This window comes from Oncorhynchus mykiss, chromosome 6 (assembly GCF_057628025.1).
Source record: "Oncorhynchus mykiss isolate SJ-2025 chromosome 6, ASM5762802v1, whole genome shotgun sequence".
In the NCBI taxonomy this organism is placed as follows: Eukaryota; Metazoa; Chordata; class Actinopteri; order Salmoniformes; family Salmonidae; genus Oncorhynchus; species Oncorhynchus mykiss.
In genome coordinates, this window is record NC_143027.1 from 68,867,497 (window position 1) to 68,887,500 (window position 20,004).

The 20,004-nt window shown below is 45.0% G+C and overlaps 1 protein-coding gene across 3 annotated transcripts in view; it reads left to right on the forward strand.

Moving 5' to 3' along the window:
* LOC110526458 (furin-1) overlaps positions 1-20,004 on the forward strand; it is a 101,264-nt gene that overhangs the window by 37,481 nt on the left and 43,779 nt on the right. For all 3 annotated transcript variants that reach the window (XM_036980845.2, XM_036980844.2, XM_090238726.1), the window contains one exon: positions 17,171-17,269. In XM_036980845.2, coding sequence (XP_036836740.2) covers positions 17,171-17,269 — 99 coding nt within the window. The remainder of the gene's footprint in view (positions 1-17,170; positions 17,270-20,004) is intronic.

Genomic DNA, 20,004 nt, shown 5'->3' on the forward strand with positions numbered 1-20,004 from the left:
AAGAAACCAAAATTGAACTTTTTGGCAACAATGCAAAATGTTATGTTTGGCGTAAAAGCAACACAGCTCATCACCCTGAACACACCATCCCCACTGTCAAACATGGTGGTTGCAGCATCATGGTTTGGGCCTGCTTTTCTTCAAGAGGGACAGGGAAGATGGTTAAAATTGATGGGAAGATGGATGGAGCCAAATACAGGACCATTCTGGAAGAAAACCTGATGGAGTCTGCAAAAGACCTGAGACTGGGACGGAGATTTGTCTTCCAACAAGACAATGATCCAAAACATAAAGCAAAATCTACAATGGAATGGTTCAATAATAAACATATCCAGGTGTTCGAATGGCCAAGTCAAAGTCCAGACCTGAATCCAATCGAGAATCTGTGGAAAGAACTGAAAACTGCTGTTCACAAATGCTCTCCATCCAACCTCACTGAGCTCGAGCTGTTTTGCAAGGAGGAATGGGAAAAAAATTCAGTCTCTCGATGTGCAAAACTGATAGAGACATACCCCAAGCGACTTACAGCTGTAATCGCAGCAAAAGGTGGCGCTACAAAGTATTAACTTAAGGGGGCTGAATAATTTTGCACGCCCAATTTTTCAGTTTTTGATTTGTTAAAAAAGTTTGAAATATCCAATAAATGTCGTTCCACTTCATGATTGTGTCCCACTTGTTGTTGATTCTTCACAAAAAAATACAGTTTTATATCTTTATGTTTGAAGCCTGAAATGTGGCAAAAGGTTGCAAAGTTCAAGGGGGCCGAATACTTTCGCAAGGCACTGTATTTACTTGGAGGCCGTGTTTCTTAGTTATTTACTTGGAGGCCGTGTTTCTTAGTTATTTACTTGGAGGCCGTGTTTCTTAGTTATTTACTTGGAGGCCGTGTTTCTTAGTTATTTACTTGGAGGCCGTGTTTCTTAGTTATTTACTTGGAGGCCGTGTTTCTTAGTTATTTACTTGGAGGCCGTGTTTCTTAGTTATTTACTTGGAGGCCGTGTTTCTTAGTTATTTACTTACTAATTCATAGTAGCAGCATGAAGCCATATATGTCTGTCTTTTCTGGCTCTGGCTCTTACGCTGAAATAGCGTGGTGGAACCGATGCTATTTTTTTTTTCTTACATTTTTTTTCACTCTCAACCCCTTCACACATGTACGTACATTTGCGGTCTATTATTTACATTTCACCTCAGGACTCGACGGCTAAAATTGCATGTTAATTTTGAACAGCAATAACTTTCCATTCTCATATCTGTGCTGCACGCTGCCTCTGTTCCTAAGGCGAACGACTGTCCAGCATTTCTATAACGTTTGTCTTGCTTAAATGGGTCCTGGGGAGTGTGACTTAATTAAAAGCTTAAATGATATTCCCTCCTAGTGAGCACTAGGATGAGTTTGTTTCCCCCTGTGGCTACTGAGTTACACTCTACCAGCTCTCCTCTCTCCTCTGTTCATAGAACATTTGTTTTCTCCTTGGTGATTTGAAGTGTTTAACAGGGACTTCAGCACGTTTTGTGCAAGCTCCTTTGAATTGTGACCTCTGTCTAACCATTTCAACTGTCAAAAAGACTGCTCCTTTTTGAAAGGCTTTTTAGATAAAAGTTTTTGATTGAGGCCATTGATGTGTGGCTTTATATAACTGTCTTACATCCTGTCTGATTCACCTTATAAAATGAAACTCTTTCACTCCATGAGGATATTTATCCAGTGAATGTATCATGAACCTCCAAGGACAGTTGTTCAGTGTGCCAAAACATCTCAATAGACCAGCTATTATTCTCAATACTGTTCAATTTAAGACTCTCGCTGAATGTTAACACTCAACTGGTCAAATCTGGTCAAGATAAACACAACTTTTGTGGGTTGCACAGGTAGCTCACTATACTGACCTAACATTAAACTGAAATATTTAGTGTGTCTTCTACCAATTCTCCATTAGGGTATGCAGGAGGTATATCAATATATTGATGTACAACATCAACAAATTGAAACAAATCCTGTTTTGTTACAGCCCTGTTCACCATGAGGCCTGCTGAAAGGTTGTGTTGATAGTTGGAGTACTCAGCTCTGAAATAGACTGTCCCATCTCTCCTAAAGTACAGATGGCCACATTCATCTGTGATGTGTTGCTTGGTCATGGAATATTCTAAACACTGTCTTGTATAAACGTACAATCCAAAATGGGGAAATAACGTTTGAGCCCTCTGTCAAAGGACCATTCAACTTTAACCTTTGACCTTTACTCACCCCCTAACTATAATGCCCCTGAAAACACTATGCATTTCAACATTGGAGGATGATGTATTGGGGCAGTGTCAGTTACTTAACTTGTGTTGAGTCAAGGGGACACTATACATAAGGGCAACTTATCACTTGACTATCCAGTGTTCCAAAGCACAGCACAACACAACACAAATCAAATCAACTTTTATCGGTCACATGCAGATTTTGATGCCAGTGTAGCGAAATGCTTGTGCTTCTAGTTCCGACCGTGCAGTAATATCTAACAATTTCACAACAACTACCTTACAAGTGTAAAGGAATGAATAAGAATATGTACATATAAATATATGGATGAGCAATGGCCGTGCGGCATAGGCAAGATGCAGTAGATGGTATAGAGTACAATATATACATATGAGATGAGTAATGTAGGATATGTAAACATATAAAGTGGCATTGTTTAAAGTGACTAGTTAAACATTTATTACATCCAATTTTGAATTATTAAAGTGGCTAGAGATTTGACTTAGTATGTTGACAGCAGCCCCTCAATGTTAGTGGTGGCTGTTTAACAGTCTGATGGCCTTGAGATGGAAGCTGTTTTTCAGTCTCTTGGGTCCCAGCTTTGATGCACCTGTACTGACCTCGCCTTCTGGATGATAGCATTGTGAACAGGCAGTGGCTCGGGTGGTTGTTGTCCTTGATGATCTTTTTGGCCTTCCTGTGACAATGGGTGTTGTAGGTGTCCTTGAGGGCAGGTAGTTTGCCCCCGGTGATGCGTTGTGCAGACCTCACTACTCTCTGAAGAGCCTTACGGTTGTGGGCGGAGCAGTTGCCTTACCAGGCAGTGATACAGCCCGACAGGATGCTCTTGATTGTGCATTTGTAAAAGTTTGAGTGTTTTAGGTGACAAGCCAAATTTCTTCAGCCTTCTGAGGTTGAAGAGGCGCTGCTGTGCCTTCTTCACAACGCTGTCTGTGTGGGTGGACCATTTCAGTTTGTCTGTGATGTGTATGCCGAGGAACTTAAAACGTTGCACCTTCTCCACTACTGTCCCATCGCTGTAGATAGGGGGGTGCTCCCTCTGCTGTTTCCTGTAGTCCACGAACATCCTTTGTTTTGTTGACGTTGAGTCTGAGGTTATTTTCCTGACACCACACTCCGAGGGCCCTCACCTCCTCCCTGTAGGCAGACTCGTTGTTGTTGGTAAGCCTACCACTGTGGTGTCGTCTACAAACTTGATGTTTGAGTTGGAGGCGTGCATGGCCATGCAGTCATGGGTGAACAGGGAGTACAGGGGAGGGCTGAGAACGCACCCTTGTGGGGCCCCAGTGTTGCGTATCAGCGGTGTGGAGATGTTTCGTTCCCTCACCACCTGGGGGCGGCCCGTCAAAGTCCGCTGGTGCTGTATTAGAGTCCCATCTGCTGAGTTGTCAGGTGCTCGGCCGTATTGATCTGGCTGTAATTGATTATGATAGTCTGAAGATAAGGCTTCTGTTAAACTGTGGCTGGGCTTTTGCAGGGCCCTGTAATTGCATATGCATGCTGTCTCTGTGCTTATCTCTCTGCTTTCTCCCAGCACCATACAGCTCTGTCAGCTTAAAGACCTCGGCAGCACGCCGAGTTATGCCTCCAAGGACACTCCTCGTCAACACCAGAGACTGACCGCCTCTGCAGCAGTTGTGCTACAACACTGTAAACTTTTTACACACTGATCCACTTCATAAACTATACTGGTGCTCTTGCTGCTGGGGGTAAAGGGGTGGCCTGTCCTCCGCTTAAACTTAAATAAAACCAGTGGGTTTGGTTACACGACATGCTAACAGATTGGGTGCGTGTGTGTGTGGCTGCCAGTGGGCTCCCACCCTCATCCCCAAACCATTGACCACCACTAATCGCAACACATTGGGACATGTATGGTTTACCCGCAACTATACACACACAACAGTTACTAAATACTTTGTCCAGAGTTTAGTTTTTGTTTGTTTGCTGCGGTTGTCATTAAAATGGCAACTTTTTATCACCCAAGTCTTATCTAAACCAGTTGTTCTTGTCAGCGCTATTAAATCCATTACTGTAAACTGTTTTCAGAACAACACAGGCAGGCAGTTTACTGTGTCGAGAGTGATAAGCCCTGTCAGACAGTGCAGAGAGGAAATTGGTATCTTGTCCGGAACGGGTTGGCATGTGAATAAATGAGTGTGATGTAGAGGGCCGTATAAGGTTTCATAAACACATAGTTTACCTGGCAGGCGGACGGCGGCAGTGGTTTGGTGCTGCCTGGCCTCTCCAGGTGCTGCCGGACTGAAGGAGAAGTTTTATGTCACATGCGCCGAATAAAACCGGTGAAGACCTTACAGTGAAACGCTTACTTTACAAGCCCTTCACAAACAATGCTTTAAGAAGTGAAGAATAAAAATAAGTGTCAAGTAAAAAATGAAAAGTAACAAATAATGAAACGGCAGCAGTAAAATAACAAGCGAGGCTATATACAGGGGTACCGGTACAGAGTCACTGTCCGGGGGCACCGGTTAGTCCAGGTAATTGAGGTACAGTGGGGCAAAAAAGTATTTTAGTCAGCCACCAATTGTGCAAGTTCTCCCACTTAAAAAGACGAGAGGCCTGTAATTTTCATCGTATGTACACTTCAACTATGACAGACAAAATGAGAAAAGAAAATCCAGAGAATCACATTGTAGGATTTTTAATGAATTTATTTGCAAATTATGGTGGAAAATAAGTATTTAGTCAATAACAAAAGTTTATCTCAATACTTTGTCATTGCCAACAAAGGGTATATAACAGAGGTCAAATGTTTTCTGTAAGTCTTCACAAGGTTTTCACACACTGTTGCTGGCATTTTGGCCCATTCCTCCATGCAGATCTCCTCTAGAGCAGTGATGTTTTGGGGCTGTTGCTGGGCAACACGGACTTTCAACTCCCTCCAAAGATTTTTCTATGGGGTTGAGATCTGGAGACTGGCTAGGCCACTCCAGGACCTTGAAATGCTTCTTACGAAGCCACTTCTTCGTTGCCCGGGCGGTGTGTTTGGGATCATTGTCATGCTGAAAGACCCAGCCACGTTTCATCTTCAATGCCCTTGCTGATGGAAGGAGGTTTTCACTCAAAATCTCACGATACATGGCCCCATTCATTCTTTCCTTTACACGGCTCAATCGTCCTGGTCCCTTTGCAGAAAAACACCCCCAAAGCATGATGTTTCCACCCCCATGCTTCACAGTAGGTATGGTGTTCTTTGGATGCAACTCAGCATTCTTTGTCCTCCAAACACGTCGAGTTGAGTTTTTACCAAACATTTATATTTTGGTTTCATCTGACCATATGCCATTCTCCCAATCTTCTTCTGGATCATCCAAATGCTCTCTAGCAAACTTCAGATGTGCCTGGACATGTACTGGTTTAAGCAGGGGGACACGTCTGGCACTGCAGGATTTGAGTCCCTGGCGGCGTAGTGTGTTACTGATGGTAGGCTTTGTTACTTTGGTCCCAGCTCTGTGCAGGTCATTCACTAGGTCCCCCCGTGTGGTTCTGGGATTTTTGCTCACCGTTCTTGTGATCATTTTGACCCCACGGGGTGAGATCTTGCGTGGAGCCCCAGATCGAGGGAGATTATCAGTGGTCTTGTATGTCTTCCATTTCCTAATAATTGCTCCCACAGTTGATTTCTTCAAACCAAGCTGCTTACCTATTGCAGATTCAGTCTTCCCAGCCTGGTGCCGGTCTACAATTTTGTTTCTGGTGTCCTTTGACAGCTCTTTGGTCTTGGCCATAGTGGAGTTTGGAGTGTGACTGTTTTGAGGTTGTGGACGGGTGTCTTTTATACTGATAACAAGTTCAAACAGGTGCCATTAATACAGGTAACAAGTGGAGGACAGAGGAGCCTCTTAAAGAAGAAGTTACAGGTCTGTGAGAGCCAGAAATCTTGCTTGTTTGTAGGTGATCAAATACTTATTTTCCACCATAATTTGCAAATTCATTAAAAATCCTACAATGTGATTTTCTGGATTTTCTTTTCTCATTTTGTCTGTCATAGTTGAAGTGTACCTATGATGACAATTACAGGCCTCTCGTCTTTTTAAGTGGGAGAACTTGCACAATTGGTGGCTGACTAAATACTTTTTTTACCCCACTGTAATATGTACATGTAGGTAGAGTTAAATTGACTATGCATAGATTATAAACAGAGAGTAGCAGTAAAAGAGGGGTCTGGTTAGCCCTTTGTTTAGCTGTAAAAAGAACAAAATGCATGTCCGCTCACTGTGTATGGCTCCCAAACCATTACTTTATCTTCGGTAATACATTCATGTTTTGACTGGCATGCTCATCTAAATTAAAGTTTGCCTGTCTGGGTGTTGGTGAATGGAGGGATGTATGTATTTATTTGTATAATCTGGAATACATTTAATCTGGTTAGATTTGGTTGTTTATGCTAATCTGAGAGGTTTATAATCTGGAGTTTGGTTCTGGATTAGAGCTAAAGGCTAGAGCTGGCACTTTCAGGGAGCGGGACTCTAACCCGGAACCTTATAAGAAATCCCGCTATGCCCTCCGACAAACCATCAAACAGGCAAAGTGTCAATACGGGACTAAGATTGAATCCTACTACACGGCTCTGACGCTCGTTGGATGTGGCAGGGCTTACAAACTATTACAGACTACAAAGGGAAGCACAGCCCAGAGCTGCCCGGTGACACGAGCCTACCAGATGAGTGAAACTACTTCTATGCTCGCTTCGAGGCAAATAACACTGAAACATACATGAGAGCACTAGCTGTTCTGGAACACTGTGTGATCACGCTCTCTACAGCCGATGTGAGTAAGACCTTTAAACAGGTCAACATTCACAAGCATGCGCTGACCAACTGGCAAGGGTCTTCACTGAGTCCAAAACTGTAATACCAACCAGTTTTAAGCAGACCACCTGTGCCCAAGAACACTAAGGTAACCTGCCTAAATGACTACCGATCCGTAGCACTCACGTCTGTAGCCATGAAGTGCTTTCAAAGGCTGGTCATGGCTCAAATCAACACCGTTATCCCAGAAACCCGAGACCCACTCCAATTTGAATACCGCCCCAACAGATCCACATATGATGCAATCTCTATTGCACTACACACTGCCCTTTCCCACCTGGTCAAAAGGAACACCTATGTGAGAGTACTATTCATTGACTACAGCTCAGCGTTCAACACCATAGTGCCCTCAAAGCTCATCAATAAGCTAAGGGCCCTGGGACTAAACACCTCCCTCTGCAGCTGGATCCTGGACTTCCTGACGGGCCGCCCCCGTAAGGGTAGGTAACCACACATCCGCCACGCTTATCCTCAACACAGGGGCCCCTCAGGGGTGCGTGCTCAGTCCCCTCCTGTACTCTCTGTTCACTCATGACTGCACGACCAGGCACGACTCCAACACCATCATTTAGTTTGCCGATGACACAACAGTGGTAGGCCTGATCAGACAACGACGAGACAGCCTATAGGGAGGAGGTCAGAGACCTGGCTGTGTGGTGCAAGGACAACAACCTCTCCCTCAATATGATCAAGACAAAGGTGATGATTGTGGACTACAGGAAAAATAGGACCGAGCACGCCCCCATTCTCATCGACGGGGCTGCAGTGGAGCAGGTTGAGAGCTTCAAGTTCCTTGTTGTCCACATCACCAACAAACTAACATGGTCCAAGCACACCAAGACTGTCGTGAAGAGGGCACGACAAACCTATTCCCCCTTAGGAGACAGAAAAGATTTTGAATGGGTTCTCAGATCCTCAAAAGGTTCTACAGCTGCACCATCGAGAGTATCCTGACTGGTTGCATCACTGCCTGGCATGGCACCTGCTCGGCCTTCGACCGCAAGGCACTACAGAGTGTAGTGCGAATGAACCTGTACATCACTGGGGCCAAGCTCCCTGCCATCCAGGACCTCTATACCAGGCGGTGTCAGAGGAAGGCCCTACAAATTGTCAAAGACCCCAGCCACCCTAGTCATAGACTGTTCTCTCTGCTACCGCATGGCAAGTGGTACCAGAGTGCCAAGTCTAGGTCCGAGAACAGCTTCTTAAACGGCTTCTACCCCCAAGCCATAAGACTCCTGAACACCTAATGAAATTGCTACCCAGACTATTTGCATTGGCTCTGTACCTGTACCCCCCCTGCTCTTTAATTACTTTTTGCTTTTATTTCTTATTATTTTCTGTGTTTTTTTTTTAAAACTGCTTTGTTGTGTGACTAATAAATTTGATTAACAACCCACTTGAGCAGACTGGAAGGAGAGCGTAAGAAGTAAAGATGAGAGGATGGTGGATGAGAGAGAGAAATGACTCCGGAAAGAGATGACGGAAAAGAGGAACCAACAATGAGTAGGATGAGCAGAAGGTGTATTATTCTGGCAGACTGAATGGCAGAACAGACCCATCTGCCGTGTGTTGGCATATGGGCCCGGCTTGGCCCAGCCCGCCTGACCATTATTAAGGGAAACTGCCTGTTAACACCAGCTGCCAGCCCAGTGCAGCGTGGCCTGGCTCTCTCTCTCTGCCCCCACCACCTCCCTCAGCCCCGGCCCTCAGAGCAGCAGCTGAGACAGGGTGTGGCTCCCAAGACATTCCCTAAACCTGGAAGAGACGTTTATATTCCAGCACAGAATGTAAATAAGGTGGGAAATCATTTCTGGGAGATGTTGTGTTTAACTTGTTCCTGGACTGGCAAGTATGTATTTCAATGTTTACGTTTATTCAAAAATTATTTTAAGAGGTTAAATCTGGGTGGTTTCTAGAAAAATCATCCATTGGCTGAACTCTGTACTAATCGAATGATTATATTGCGCTTCACTTGGGAAATTAATGTAAAAAATTGAGGCTGTGAATCACTTTAGATGTGTTGAGTCAAACACATTGTTCCAGATCCATACCTGTCTTTACTCTTTCCACATGCGCAGCTCTATAGCCATTGGCGCAGCTCTAATCACCAAACGTATTCCCTCCCTGAGCTTATAACTCCTTCTGGTATAGAGAACCTTTCACTTCACTTTGTTCCCATTATGCCGCCTCTCCAATTTGTCTCCAGACGTTGTTGGGCTTTTTGTAACACCTAATTGTGTCTACAGTCTGAAGACGCCACACATTGTGATAAGTGCATTCCCACAAGGTAAACTTGGCAGGGCTCGAGTAGAACAAACAAACAAACAACCCAACAAACATGCAGTTATTCCGGAGCCTGTTGCTCTGCATCCCAATGAGGCTGATGGATCAGCCCTCCGCTCCAGTAATGGGCTGAGAGGAGGAGTGCCAGAAGTCCCATTCTGCTTTTATCAGTGGCTCGCTGCTTCTCACATTTGTAATGGCGTCTGGGCCGGCTGTTTTCCACATTTTCCTTATCTAAACTTCTTTGGTGTGCAGCTGCAGTAAATGGCCTGCTTCCCCACAAACGACTAGTTAAAGTTTACCGGCGGAACGTGGATGCCAGATTAGATGGACGACAATAAGGCTCTGATGTTTGGTTCACAAATGCATACACAGGGCTAAAATAACCCAGGGGGCTAGGCTTTTAGTCGTGGTGGAATGGGTTTATGTTTGTGAGTCCGTACATAAGTTTACGCGTCTTTCCAAGAGTGCGGTGTATTCTTGATGGATGTGTGTGTGTGTGTGTGTGTGTGTGTGTGTGTGTGTGTGTGCGCTCTGCTTGGTCTCGCCCCGAGAGCGGAGTCCTCTCTGACTTCTACTGAAGGATCAGGGGTCGTCTCTGAGCTAATTGGGTTCGCCTCGCTCTGGTCATGACATTCTAGGATCACACTGCTTTCAAATGTCAGCCTCCAGCCATGTTCCATGCCAGCCAGGCCTGAGAGCAGCAGAGCATCAATGCCACAGCCTCTCTACCCATTCAACCATCTCTGCAGTAGCACTTCAAATGCCAAGGACAGTCCGGGTGGAGTGAAGCGCGGAAACATCTTTTGAGAACCATTCATGAATTCACCTTTGTATACAATGACCGTACATTTCTCACATCCCAACTAAAGTCAGCGGTGAGTGTTATAGAATTAGAAGGACATTGCTATTGCAGTTTGTAAGCTCTGCAGTTAAGTTGTATTGTAAAGGCGCTTCAGTGAACTCCTGCTGTAGCGGAGGAGATAGCTGGGGTCTTTCTGAATGGTGGATGACCTGGAAAGAACTAACATTCCGCTGTGTCAGTAGCTCTGTGATATAGTACTCTAGGACAGTGTGGCGTGATAAAGGGTGTTTGAGTGTAATCACAGACCGGCCATAGCGTACGGCAGCAGTCAGTCAGAGACTACGCATGGCAGAAGCCTAAAACCCCTAATTGATTCCATGGTCATGTTTTGAGTTAACGTTTACTTGATGGCGTGCTGCTGTGTGTTGGCTTCCAAAACATTCCACACTCTTCCAACTCTTGCCTAGCAGCAGTGTGGTTTGGCACGAACCGTCAAGACTTCAACCACAACCCATTATCTGATTTTTATCAGTGTCAAACTCTCAGGCTCAAACCATTTCTCAGACCTCTATTGAATTCTAAGGCCGCAGCGTTGGAGAATTCTTAACCGTAATTTCCAGGCTAATGAAGCACTGTAAAGTGAATGGGCGATCTTAAGCAGCAATCACTTTGGCTGAATCAATCCTGGCTGCTTTGTTCACCCTTCCCTTTAACTTGGTGTTGATGTGATTTAAGAGCTGCCTTAATGGACCCTGCGGCACTCTGTTGAAGCCATATCTACATATCCCCCCACTCCACCTCCACCTCCACCTCAAGTTTTTGATCGAAGCCCACCCTCTCAGGCTGTTATCTAGGCTCACACACAATGGGGCCCTCAGCGCTCCAGGTCTTCTTCCCTTCTTTATTTGGCTTCCTCTCTCCCTATCTCTTCCCTCTCCATCTCTGGAAGGGACAATGGGCTCTGTGGAGCCGCTCATGCCTTTGTGATGTCAGCATTTTATTCCGTTTTCATCCCGCTCTCTCATGGGTTCACGCTCTGTTCTTATTCACACACATACTCACTCTTCCCCTCTCCCCATCTCTTTGTTGGTGTTTGTGGTGGTGGGTCGGGCTCTGGGAGACATCTCACTGTGAATCATGTAATCTGCTTTTTCTGGGTTATTGCCTCTTTATTTTCCGCTGGCTGTGTTCTGAGAGGGGGGATATTTGTGTTGACCTGCTTGGAGCCGACCTGTTTGCTGGGATTTAAATGGGAGCAAGAGAGGCTACCCCCCCAAGAGTGGAGGAAGGGTGTTCTATTTCTCCTCTCCACTGCAGCGTCTAAACTGTACTGTACTGACGCTGCCAGCCAAGACAAAACGTCAGTTACTATGTGGCCTGAAATACCCCAGCCTAAATGGTCAACTTGGTAATATTAGGGTCATACTGTAGCTGGGTCATGCTAGGCCTATTCATTCAGAATAGTCCTTCCTAGCCATGTCCCAGCCCTAGCCATGTCCCAGCCCTAGCCATGTCCCAGCCCTAGCCATGTCCCAGCCCTAGCCATGTCCCAGCCCTAGCCATGTCCCAGCCCTAGCCATGTCCCAGCCCTAGCCATGTCCCACCCCTAGCCATGTCCCAGCCCTAGCCATGTCCCAGCCCTAGCCATGTCCCAGCCCTAGCCATGTCCCAGCCCTAGCCATGTCCCAGCCCTAGCCATGTCCCAGCCCTAGCCATGTCCCAGCCCTAGCCTTTGTCCCAGCCCTAGCCTTTGTCCCAGCCCTAGCCTTTGTCCCAGCCCTAGCCTTTGTCCCAGCCATAGCCTTTGTCCCAGCCCTAGCCATGTCCCAGCCCTAGCCATGTCCCAGCCCTAGGCTTCGTCACAGCCCTAGGCTTCGTCACAGCCAGGATGGACATATTGTACTATTTATTATTACATAGTCTGCCAAGATTGTCTGAAGTCATTCGTTGGTTTTCTAAAGCAGTGACCTCATTTGGTGTAGACATGTTATGATCCACCTAGACTACTGTGTTAATGCTGTAGACATGTTATGGTCCACCTACAGTACTGTGTTAATGTTGTAGACATGTTATGATCCAACTACATTACTGTGTTAATGCTGTAGACATGTTATGATCCACCTACAGTACTGTGTTAATGTTGTAGACATGTTATGATCCAACTACATTACTGTGTTAATGCTGTAGACATGTTATGATCCACCTAGACTACTGTGTTAATGCTGTAGACATGTTATGATCCACCTACAGTACTGTGTTAATGTTGTAGACATGTTATGATCCAACTACATTACTGTGTTAATGCTGTAGACATGTTATGATCCACCTACAGTACTGTGTTAATGCTGTAGACATGTTATGATCCACCTAGACTACTGTGTTAATGCTGTAGACATGTTATGATCCACCTACAGTACTGTGTTAATGCTGTAGACCTGTTATGATCCACCTAGACTACTGTGTTAATGCTGTAGACCTGTTATGATCCACCTACAGTACTGTGTTAATGCTGTAGACATGTTATGATCCACCTACAGTACTGTGTTAATGCTGTAGACCTGTTATGATCCACCTAGACTACTGTGTTAATGCTGTAGACCTGTTATGATCCACCTAGACTACTGTGTTAATGCTGTAGACATGTTATGATCCACCTACAGTACTGTGTTAATGCTGTAGACCTGTTATGATCCACCTAGACTACTGTGTTAATGCTGTAGACCTGTTATGATCCACCTAGACTACTGTGTTAATGCTGTAGACATGTTATGATCCACCTACAGTACTGTGTTAATGCTGTAGACATGTTATGATCCACCTACAGTACTGTGTTAATGCTGTAGACCTGTTATGATCCACCTAGACTACTGTGTTAATGCTGTAGACCTGTTATGATCCACCTAGACTACTGTGTTAATGCTGTAGACATGTTATGATCCACCTACAGTACTGTGTTAATGCTGTAGACCTGTTATGATCCACCTAGACTACTGTGTTAATGCTGTAGACCTGTTATGATCCACCTAGACTACTGTGTTAATGCTGTAGACATGTTATGATCCACCTACAGTACTGTGTTAATGCTGTAGACATGTTATGATCCACCTACAGTACTGTGTTAATGCTGTAGACATGTTATGATCCAACTACATTACTGTGTTAATGCTGTAGACCTGTTATGATCCACCTACAGTACTGTGTTAATGTTGTATACATGTTATGATCCAACTACAGTACTCTGTTAATGCTGCAGACATGTTATGATCCAACTACAGTACTCTGTTAATGCTGTAGACCTGTTATGATCCAACTACAGTACTCTGTTAATGCTGTAGACATGACACTTCTAACTTTAGTTAGCTACAGTGATTTATACACTTCCATTCTCTCTAATGAAATCATTAATTGGCTATTCAGAACCCATCAAACTGCCATTAGGTTGAGCTCTGCTCCTTCACAAGGTCTGGGTGGGCGGTTCAGCACTCACTCTCTCGCTCTCTCTCTCTGAACATTTAACCTTTTTCATTTTTGATTGCTGAGGGCCTCGTTTAGTCTTTCTGGTCCGGTCTGACAGTGCTCTAACTTCACACTTCCTGACTCTGTCATTCTTAGCTGGGGAGGGAGGGATTGATGCCCAGCCACACCGCCAGACTACCGTCTGCCATCACAGACTGCTCTGTCACTAGGAATGGTGCAGGGTGCATACGGCTGGTTGACTCATCCATACTGTGTGTGTGTGTGTACACATATATTTAGCCCAGGACTAGAGGTGTTACTGTGTGATATTGATAATCTCCGTATCCGCAGGGACTGGACTGAGAGCGGAGGATTATGGGACAGACGTGGCCTGTGCCCTGTTTAACCAGGTCTCTGTGTTAGACACTTTCTCTTAGACACAAGTGCACTATACACACTGTGTCCCAGCCCATCTTACTCAGGGAGGTCACGGCCCAGGCAGCAGCTGCGATCCTGCAGGTGACCTTGTTTCAACCAGGGCCCCGCAGCGCTCCACTGCCCTCTGTCAGGTTGTTAGTGCAGCTCGTTCTCAATTAGTGTAGCTGTAATGCTGCGTTGTTAGGCCCTGCTGGAGTACACCAGGTTAGAGACTGTTCCACATGTGCCTCCCTCCCTCACTGGGTACTGCACTGTACAGGATCAGTCGGATATAATTTCTCTATGCTATTTTCCAACTGTGTGCTTTCTCCTTGACTTCTGTTCTGAACTAGTCCATGCACTTGTGGCAAACTTCTCTACATTGCGGCACTTGCTTTTTTCAACTTAGTCTGAGCTTTCGAGAGATGTTGTCAATGTGGGTCAGGTAGTTTTTCACTGACACTGAGAGCAGCTGAAGTGTGCCTGTATGGGTGTTTAGTGTTACAGTAACTCAGGGTGTGTTTACTGCAGTGCTGTCATCCACCCCCCCCCCCCCCATTCTGGGTCAGACTCTCCAGGAACTCAGCTGTAACTAATGAAAATAGCTGTATAAACAGTGATAGAGGGATTACATGTACTGTATTTACATGTAGCCTTCTAAATATAAATACTGTTTGATGATGAATACTGATGATCAAATTCATTGTGACTTAATGGAATCACAATTAGATGAATGGATTCTTCTGTATATTTTCATGAATCCATACGTCAGAATGAATTGGATGTTTCATCCTCCAAACTTTAACACCTGTGTCAAACTCATTCCACGGAAGGCTGAGTGTCTGTGGGTTTTCGCTCCTCCCTCATACTTGATTGATTAATTTAAAGTCACTAATTAAAGAACCTCTCACCTGGTTGTCTAGGTCTTAATTGAAAGGAAAAACCCAAAGACCCTAGGACCTCCATGGAATGAATTTCACCGCCCTGCTTTAACAGGCCATGTTGTCTGGCTTCTGGCTTCTGGCTTCACCCCGTCATGTATTAAATGGATTTAAATGATGAAAATATGTCTAGTGAGTTCTATCTCTCTTAAACATCAAATGTGTTACTTTTCTGTTTACACTAGCCTGGGATGTGGTGTGGCCAAAAACCATATTCCTGCTTCTTGTGAGTGTAGCTATTAGCACACCGTAAATAGCATTAGCATATAAAAACGTTCTCAACTAAACCATATTGCACAGTGTTGCACACTTGATTTAATGCAAGGATTCACATGTGTGGATACTTTAAAATCAAAAATGCTGTCTACTGGTATAAAGGTAATTATTGCATGTGCATGTGGTGTGGGAGAGCCGTTGTCTTTGCAGTTTAACACACAGAAGTGGTTATGTCTCCAACACTACCCCCAGAGCAGGTTTTCACAGGATTCCCCTTAGGAAAGTGTGGTGCAGGACTTTTGACAGGCAACATTTGAATATACCGGACATTTGACCAGCAGCATTTTAATTTATCGGACATTTAAGAAATGTAACGGACCCATATGCATTGGGTGTGTAACCTTTATTAAGGCGTCCAACCACAGTGCTCAGAATGACAGAAATTACATTTAGATTATGCTAATTCATATTAACAGAACATGCAAATCTAGAATTCAACGATGTGCTGTCATTCTTACTGAATTCTGATGTTCACTTTGAACATGTTAGAATAACTGTCCACATGAACTTTTCCTCAGCCAACAAGACGAGTAACGAACAGCAAAACCACTAGCCTGTCAATCTACTACAGTAGAGAAGTTTAGGCTACCCATTCTGTTGGTCAGCTTGTCGAGAAAGAAATAGCCTATTTCAAACGAACTCTGGGACAGTTGTGGGACGATAGATTCCAAATTCATTACAACCAGTAATGTCTAGGCTACATAAAACAAACGTTAAAAAGCAATGAGTCTGATGCAGCAGATCAAAACGTTTAGCTTAATGTTAATAACATTATTTCTTCACATTACAAGCGCAGCAATGCACACCAGGCAGTAGGCAACGCAATAATGTTCATTCCATAATGCAATTAGTGGGTTAACACCATTGTCAAAAGGACACTGAACATGCGAGCGGTTTCATGTAAAAATATCCATTAGAAATGTGCGAGGGGATCTAATAGGCTACTTTTGAAGCAAGGTAAGACATGCCTCATGTATTAGAACGTTCCGGTTTCAAATAAGTATATGTTTTCAAAATGCATATTGCCTCCAGCTCGTTGCAAAGTGGTGTGTGACGGTCTGATGAAGCCTGCCTTTCGTGATGCCGCGTTCAAAACAACTTGAAAATATAAAAAGCTCCAACTGGATGACTGGGGTCATCCAACTCGGAATTCCAAGATCACCGACGTCATGATTTGACCTCGTATTTTTCAGAGTTCCCAGTTGTATTGAAAGCACCACAAGACAGCAGCTGCGCTTGCGCTGTCCTGACAGATTTTCCACTCAAAGGCTCTGTATCTGTATGCTATACGGGTGGGATAAAAAATGAGATGCATAATGAATAAAATGTATACGCACCAATTTAATTCCACGAAATTATACAAAGTAACCTACAGACACATTTTTAAGCATGACCAGTCAAATGTTTTTACATGGACTGGTATTTCCATAAATAAATAGGCTGAAAAGCATTATTTTGCAATGGGATTTTTTCTTATTCTACCGGCGCCAATTTTATTTATTGACTTTTCTATTTTTGATAGGACAAAAGCCGGCTATTACCGGATAACGGAAACCTTGTCCCGGAGGTAGTGTGAGAAACATCTCTTAAAGAGAGATTTTAATCTAGATTTGTCTCTTGACAATTTTGAGCTACACAAGTATCTTTCCTGGACCTAGTTTGTGTTGTGGAAGTGGTGTAAAGAGGCCCCTTGCAAATGGAATGCCTTCTCTCCTTAACATGTAGTGATGCTGATACACTGATGCTGCATCAGTGACGCTGGAATTAATCACTGTGTTTGTGTGTGTCTGCAAGTATTGGGTGATACTATTAATAATCCTATGTGTATGTGTCCGTCTGCAGGTATTGGGTGATACTATTAATAATCCTATGTGTATGTGTCCGTCTGCAGGTATTTGGTGACCTCTATCACTTCCGGCACCGTTCTGTGGAGAAGAGGTCTCTGTCGGATCACCGAGGGACGCACGTCCGTCTACAAAAAGAGCCTCAGGTAAGACACCTTGGGAGGAGGTGTGAGTGTGTGTAGATCATGTTGGGTGGGTGGGTGGGTGAGTGTGTCAAAGTGGATGAGGAGGTTGAGAGTGTGCAGCTAGAGAGGGTGGAAGGATGTGAGTGTAGGGAAGGATGGGTTTTTATCAATAACATGACTTCACCAGCTGCAACAGAGGGTGGGGGTTGGATTGGGCTTGTTGAAAGATTATTAATTAATCTAGAGTCATACTGTAATGCACCTCCCATTAACAACACAGCCAGTGGGAGAGGTGAGAGGTGATGGAGGGCAGGATGTGAAGAGGTTGAGAGTCACTGTACTGTAGCTAGGTTGGATGGGTTAATTTATATTCCATAACATGACTGGAGGAGCCACAGGTACTTCACCACCTGTGGAGCGGCCATTAGGCAGGCAGCGGGGTCAAGGGTCGACGCAGAGGGGACCACGGTGAGCGAACAACAACAGGGCAGAGTGCCAGAGACCTGAGCTCTCATTTATCACTAACTTTTAATGGATGTCTCTGACACCCTACAGCATCTAACCAATCCGTTTCCTTTCCCTGCTTTACGTTAGGGCTGGGATGTGAGAACATCCTAAACATGTTAATCACATACACACATATACTGTGCTTGGCTATACTGTAGTGTCTAAAGACCCCATTCTCAAACCACCTCTGACTATATTAGGTTTCCAGTTTGATTTCTAATGCCTGTCTTGTGTGATGATTTCTCTTCCACTCCTGTTGTGTGTGTGTGTGTGTGTGTGTGTGTGGTGGATGTTTGAGTGATGGGGCCCTGTTTAAAAGGTCTGTGATTTTGTGTGGATGGTGCTGTGTGTAGTTCACTTTGTAGTCTCCTGCTCTCACGTTTCCCTCTCTGGTCTCTGGCTGTGTTTCCATGGCTGTGAAAGGCGAGCGTTTGAACTGCGGCACAATGAATGTCCTGCCATCTGCAGCAGCCGCTCAGAACTTCACTGTTTGTCACTCAGCGCAGCTCAGGTCCAGATGGGAAGATCTGAGAGACAGGGCTTGTAACACAAACCCACAGACTGATGTCCAGGGAACTAACTAACTGACATTCCCTGGGAACCCACAATTGAAAATCCCCTGTAAATATAGGGTGTCATGGGAAGTCCATTGTGTGTTAAGGGAAGGACTAAGTGCTACTGCACTCTGCCAGTGGACACCTCCCCTACCCAGCCCATTCCTGCCGTCTGTAGAGAACCCATGTTTTGGTTTCCCAGTGTTATGGGAGGTCATTCAGCCAGGGAACTGTGGCCAAGTCTCGCCGCTGTTTGTCTTGAGCAGGTGCACAGTGGGAAAAGTGTTGTGTGGCCTATCTCCTCTTACCCTTAGCAGCACAGCACCAAAACAACACGGTTCCCGCCCCAACCCCATTCCCCACCCCTCCGCTCACCACTCAACTGACGGGATTTCCTCTCTAGCCGCCGCTCCATTTCCTGTTGTTGAATTCCTTTTCTCCCAGAGCACCTCAGAGAAAGGGGAGCCTCCCTGCACCTCCCTTTGCTCAGGTCAGCCCTGTGGCCCAAAGCAGTCACACTGGGGGAGATGGATCCCAAACAAAAGCAGCAATAAACCCTGCTCAAAGACTCTCACATTACTGTGGACTAAACGGCCAGGGACTCTGCCAAAACTCAGCCTGGCTGACAGACCCCGCTGATCGAGGAGCTAATGCCTGGGCTTGGCCCGGCTGCTCATTCACTTCTAATGGTGATGCATTGCTCTAATATTGTGTTGCTGTTGTAAGACCATTGATGTAGTGAAATTGTGTTAGTTAGGCCTAAATGATATACCCATGGAAATGCCATCAATCCAGCCATCAGTATTACCAGTTTTTCCTGGGCAGGCCATGTGGTCAGGGAAAACCCCTGGACCTAATCATTTTACAATCCGTACAGCTGCCTTTACTACAGCAATGTAACACTACAGCCATGCTCTGCCATGGTAATAGTACTCTAGCTGTGGTAGTTACTTTGGTGTGGGCCAAAGGTTGTGTTTTTTTTGGTTGTGTTCATGTTTGTATATGGAGGGGAAGAGAAGACCGCAGGAAGGAAGGCACAGAGACCTGTCTGCTCAGTATCTGCTGGACAGCAGTGTTTAACCAAGCAGCCGGGGTCCTGTATGTGAATGGTCTGGAGCGAGGAGAAAAGCCGTCTCAGATAGCTGGCATCCGGACCCATTTATAATGGAGATCTTATCTGTTAACTGCTAGCTGGTTCCCTCTGTTCTGTTCCACCTCACTCGGTCTGTTTAAGAATTCCCGGAGACTCCCTCCCTCTCTGGCTCGCTCCGATTTTTCCCTTTTCAAACATTTGCTTAATTATCTCTGTTTGCGATAGGGAAACTTTGGCAGAGGCCTTTAAGTGTAATGAACATTGGAAACGTCTGTCGGTCTTGACAGGATCGGATGGTAATCTGTGGTAAACTAAAAACTCAGACAAAGTTAACTGCTCTTGTCTTATTGTGTTGATTTTAAATCCATCCATTCAAAATGTTTATTCACTCCCTGTCTCGTATGAAATACTTTTATTAAAATGTTCTCAGTGTCAAGACTAACACAAGCCCCATTAATGCTGTTTCTTGGGGTGATCCGTTAGGCTAATTGAAGAGAGCAGTCATATGGAAAGGATTGGTTGCTCCATGTGAGGTTTAGCCTACCCATCCTCTATGCAGTCAGGCGCTACTGATAACCCTGTGCATCTTGAGAGGGGATTTA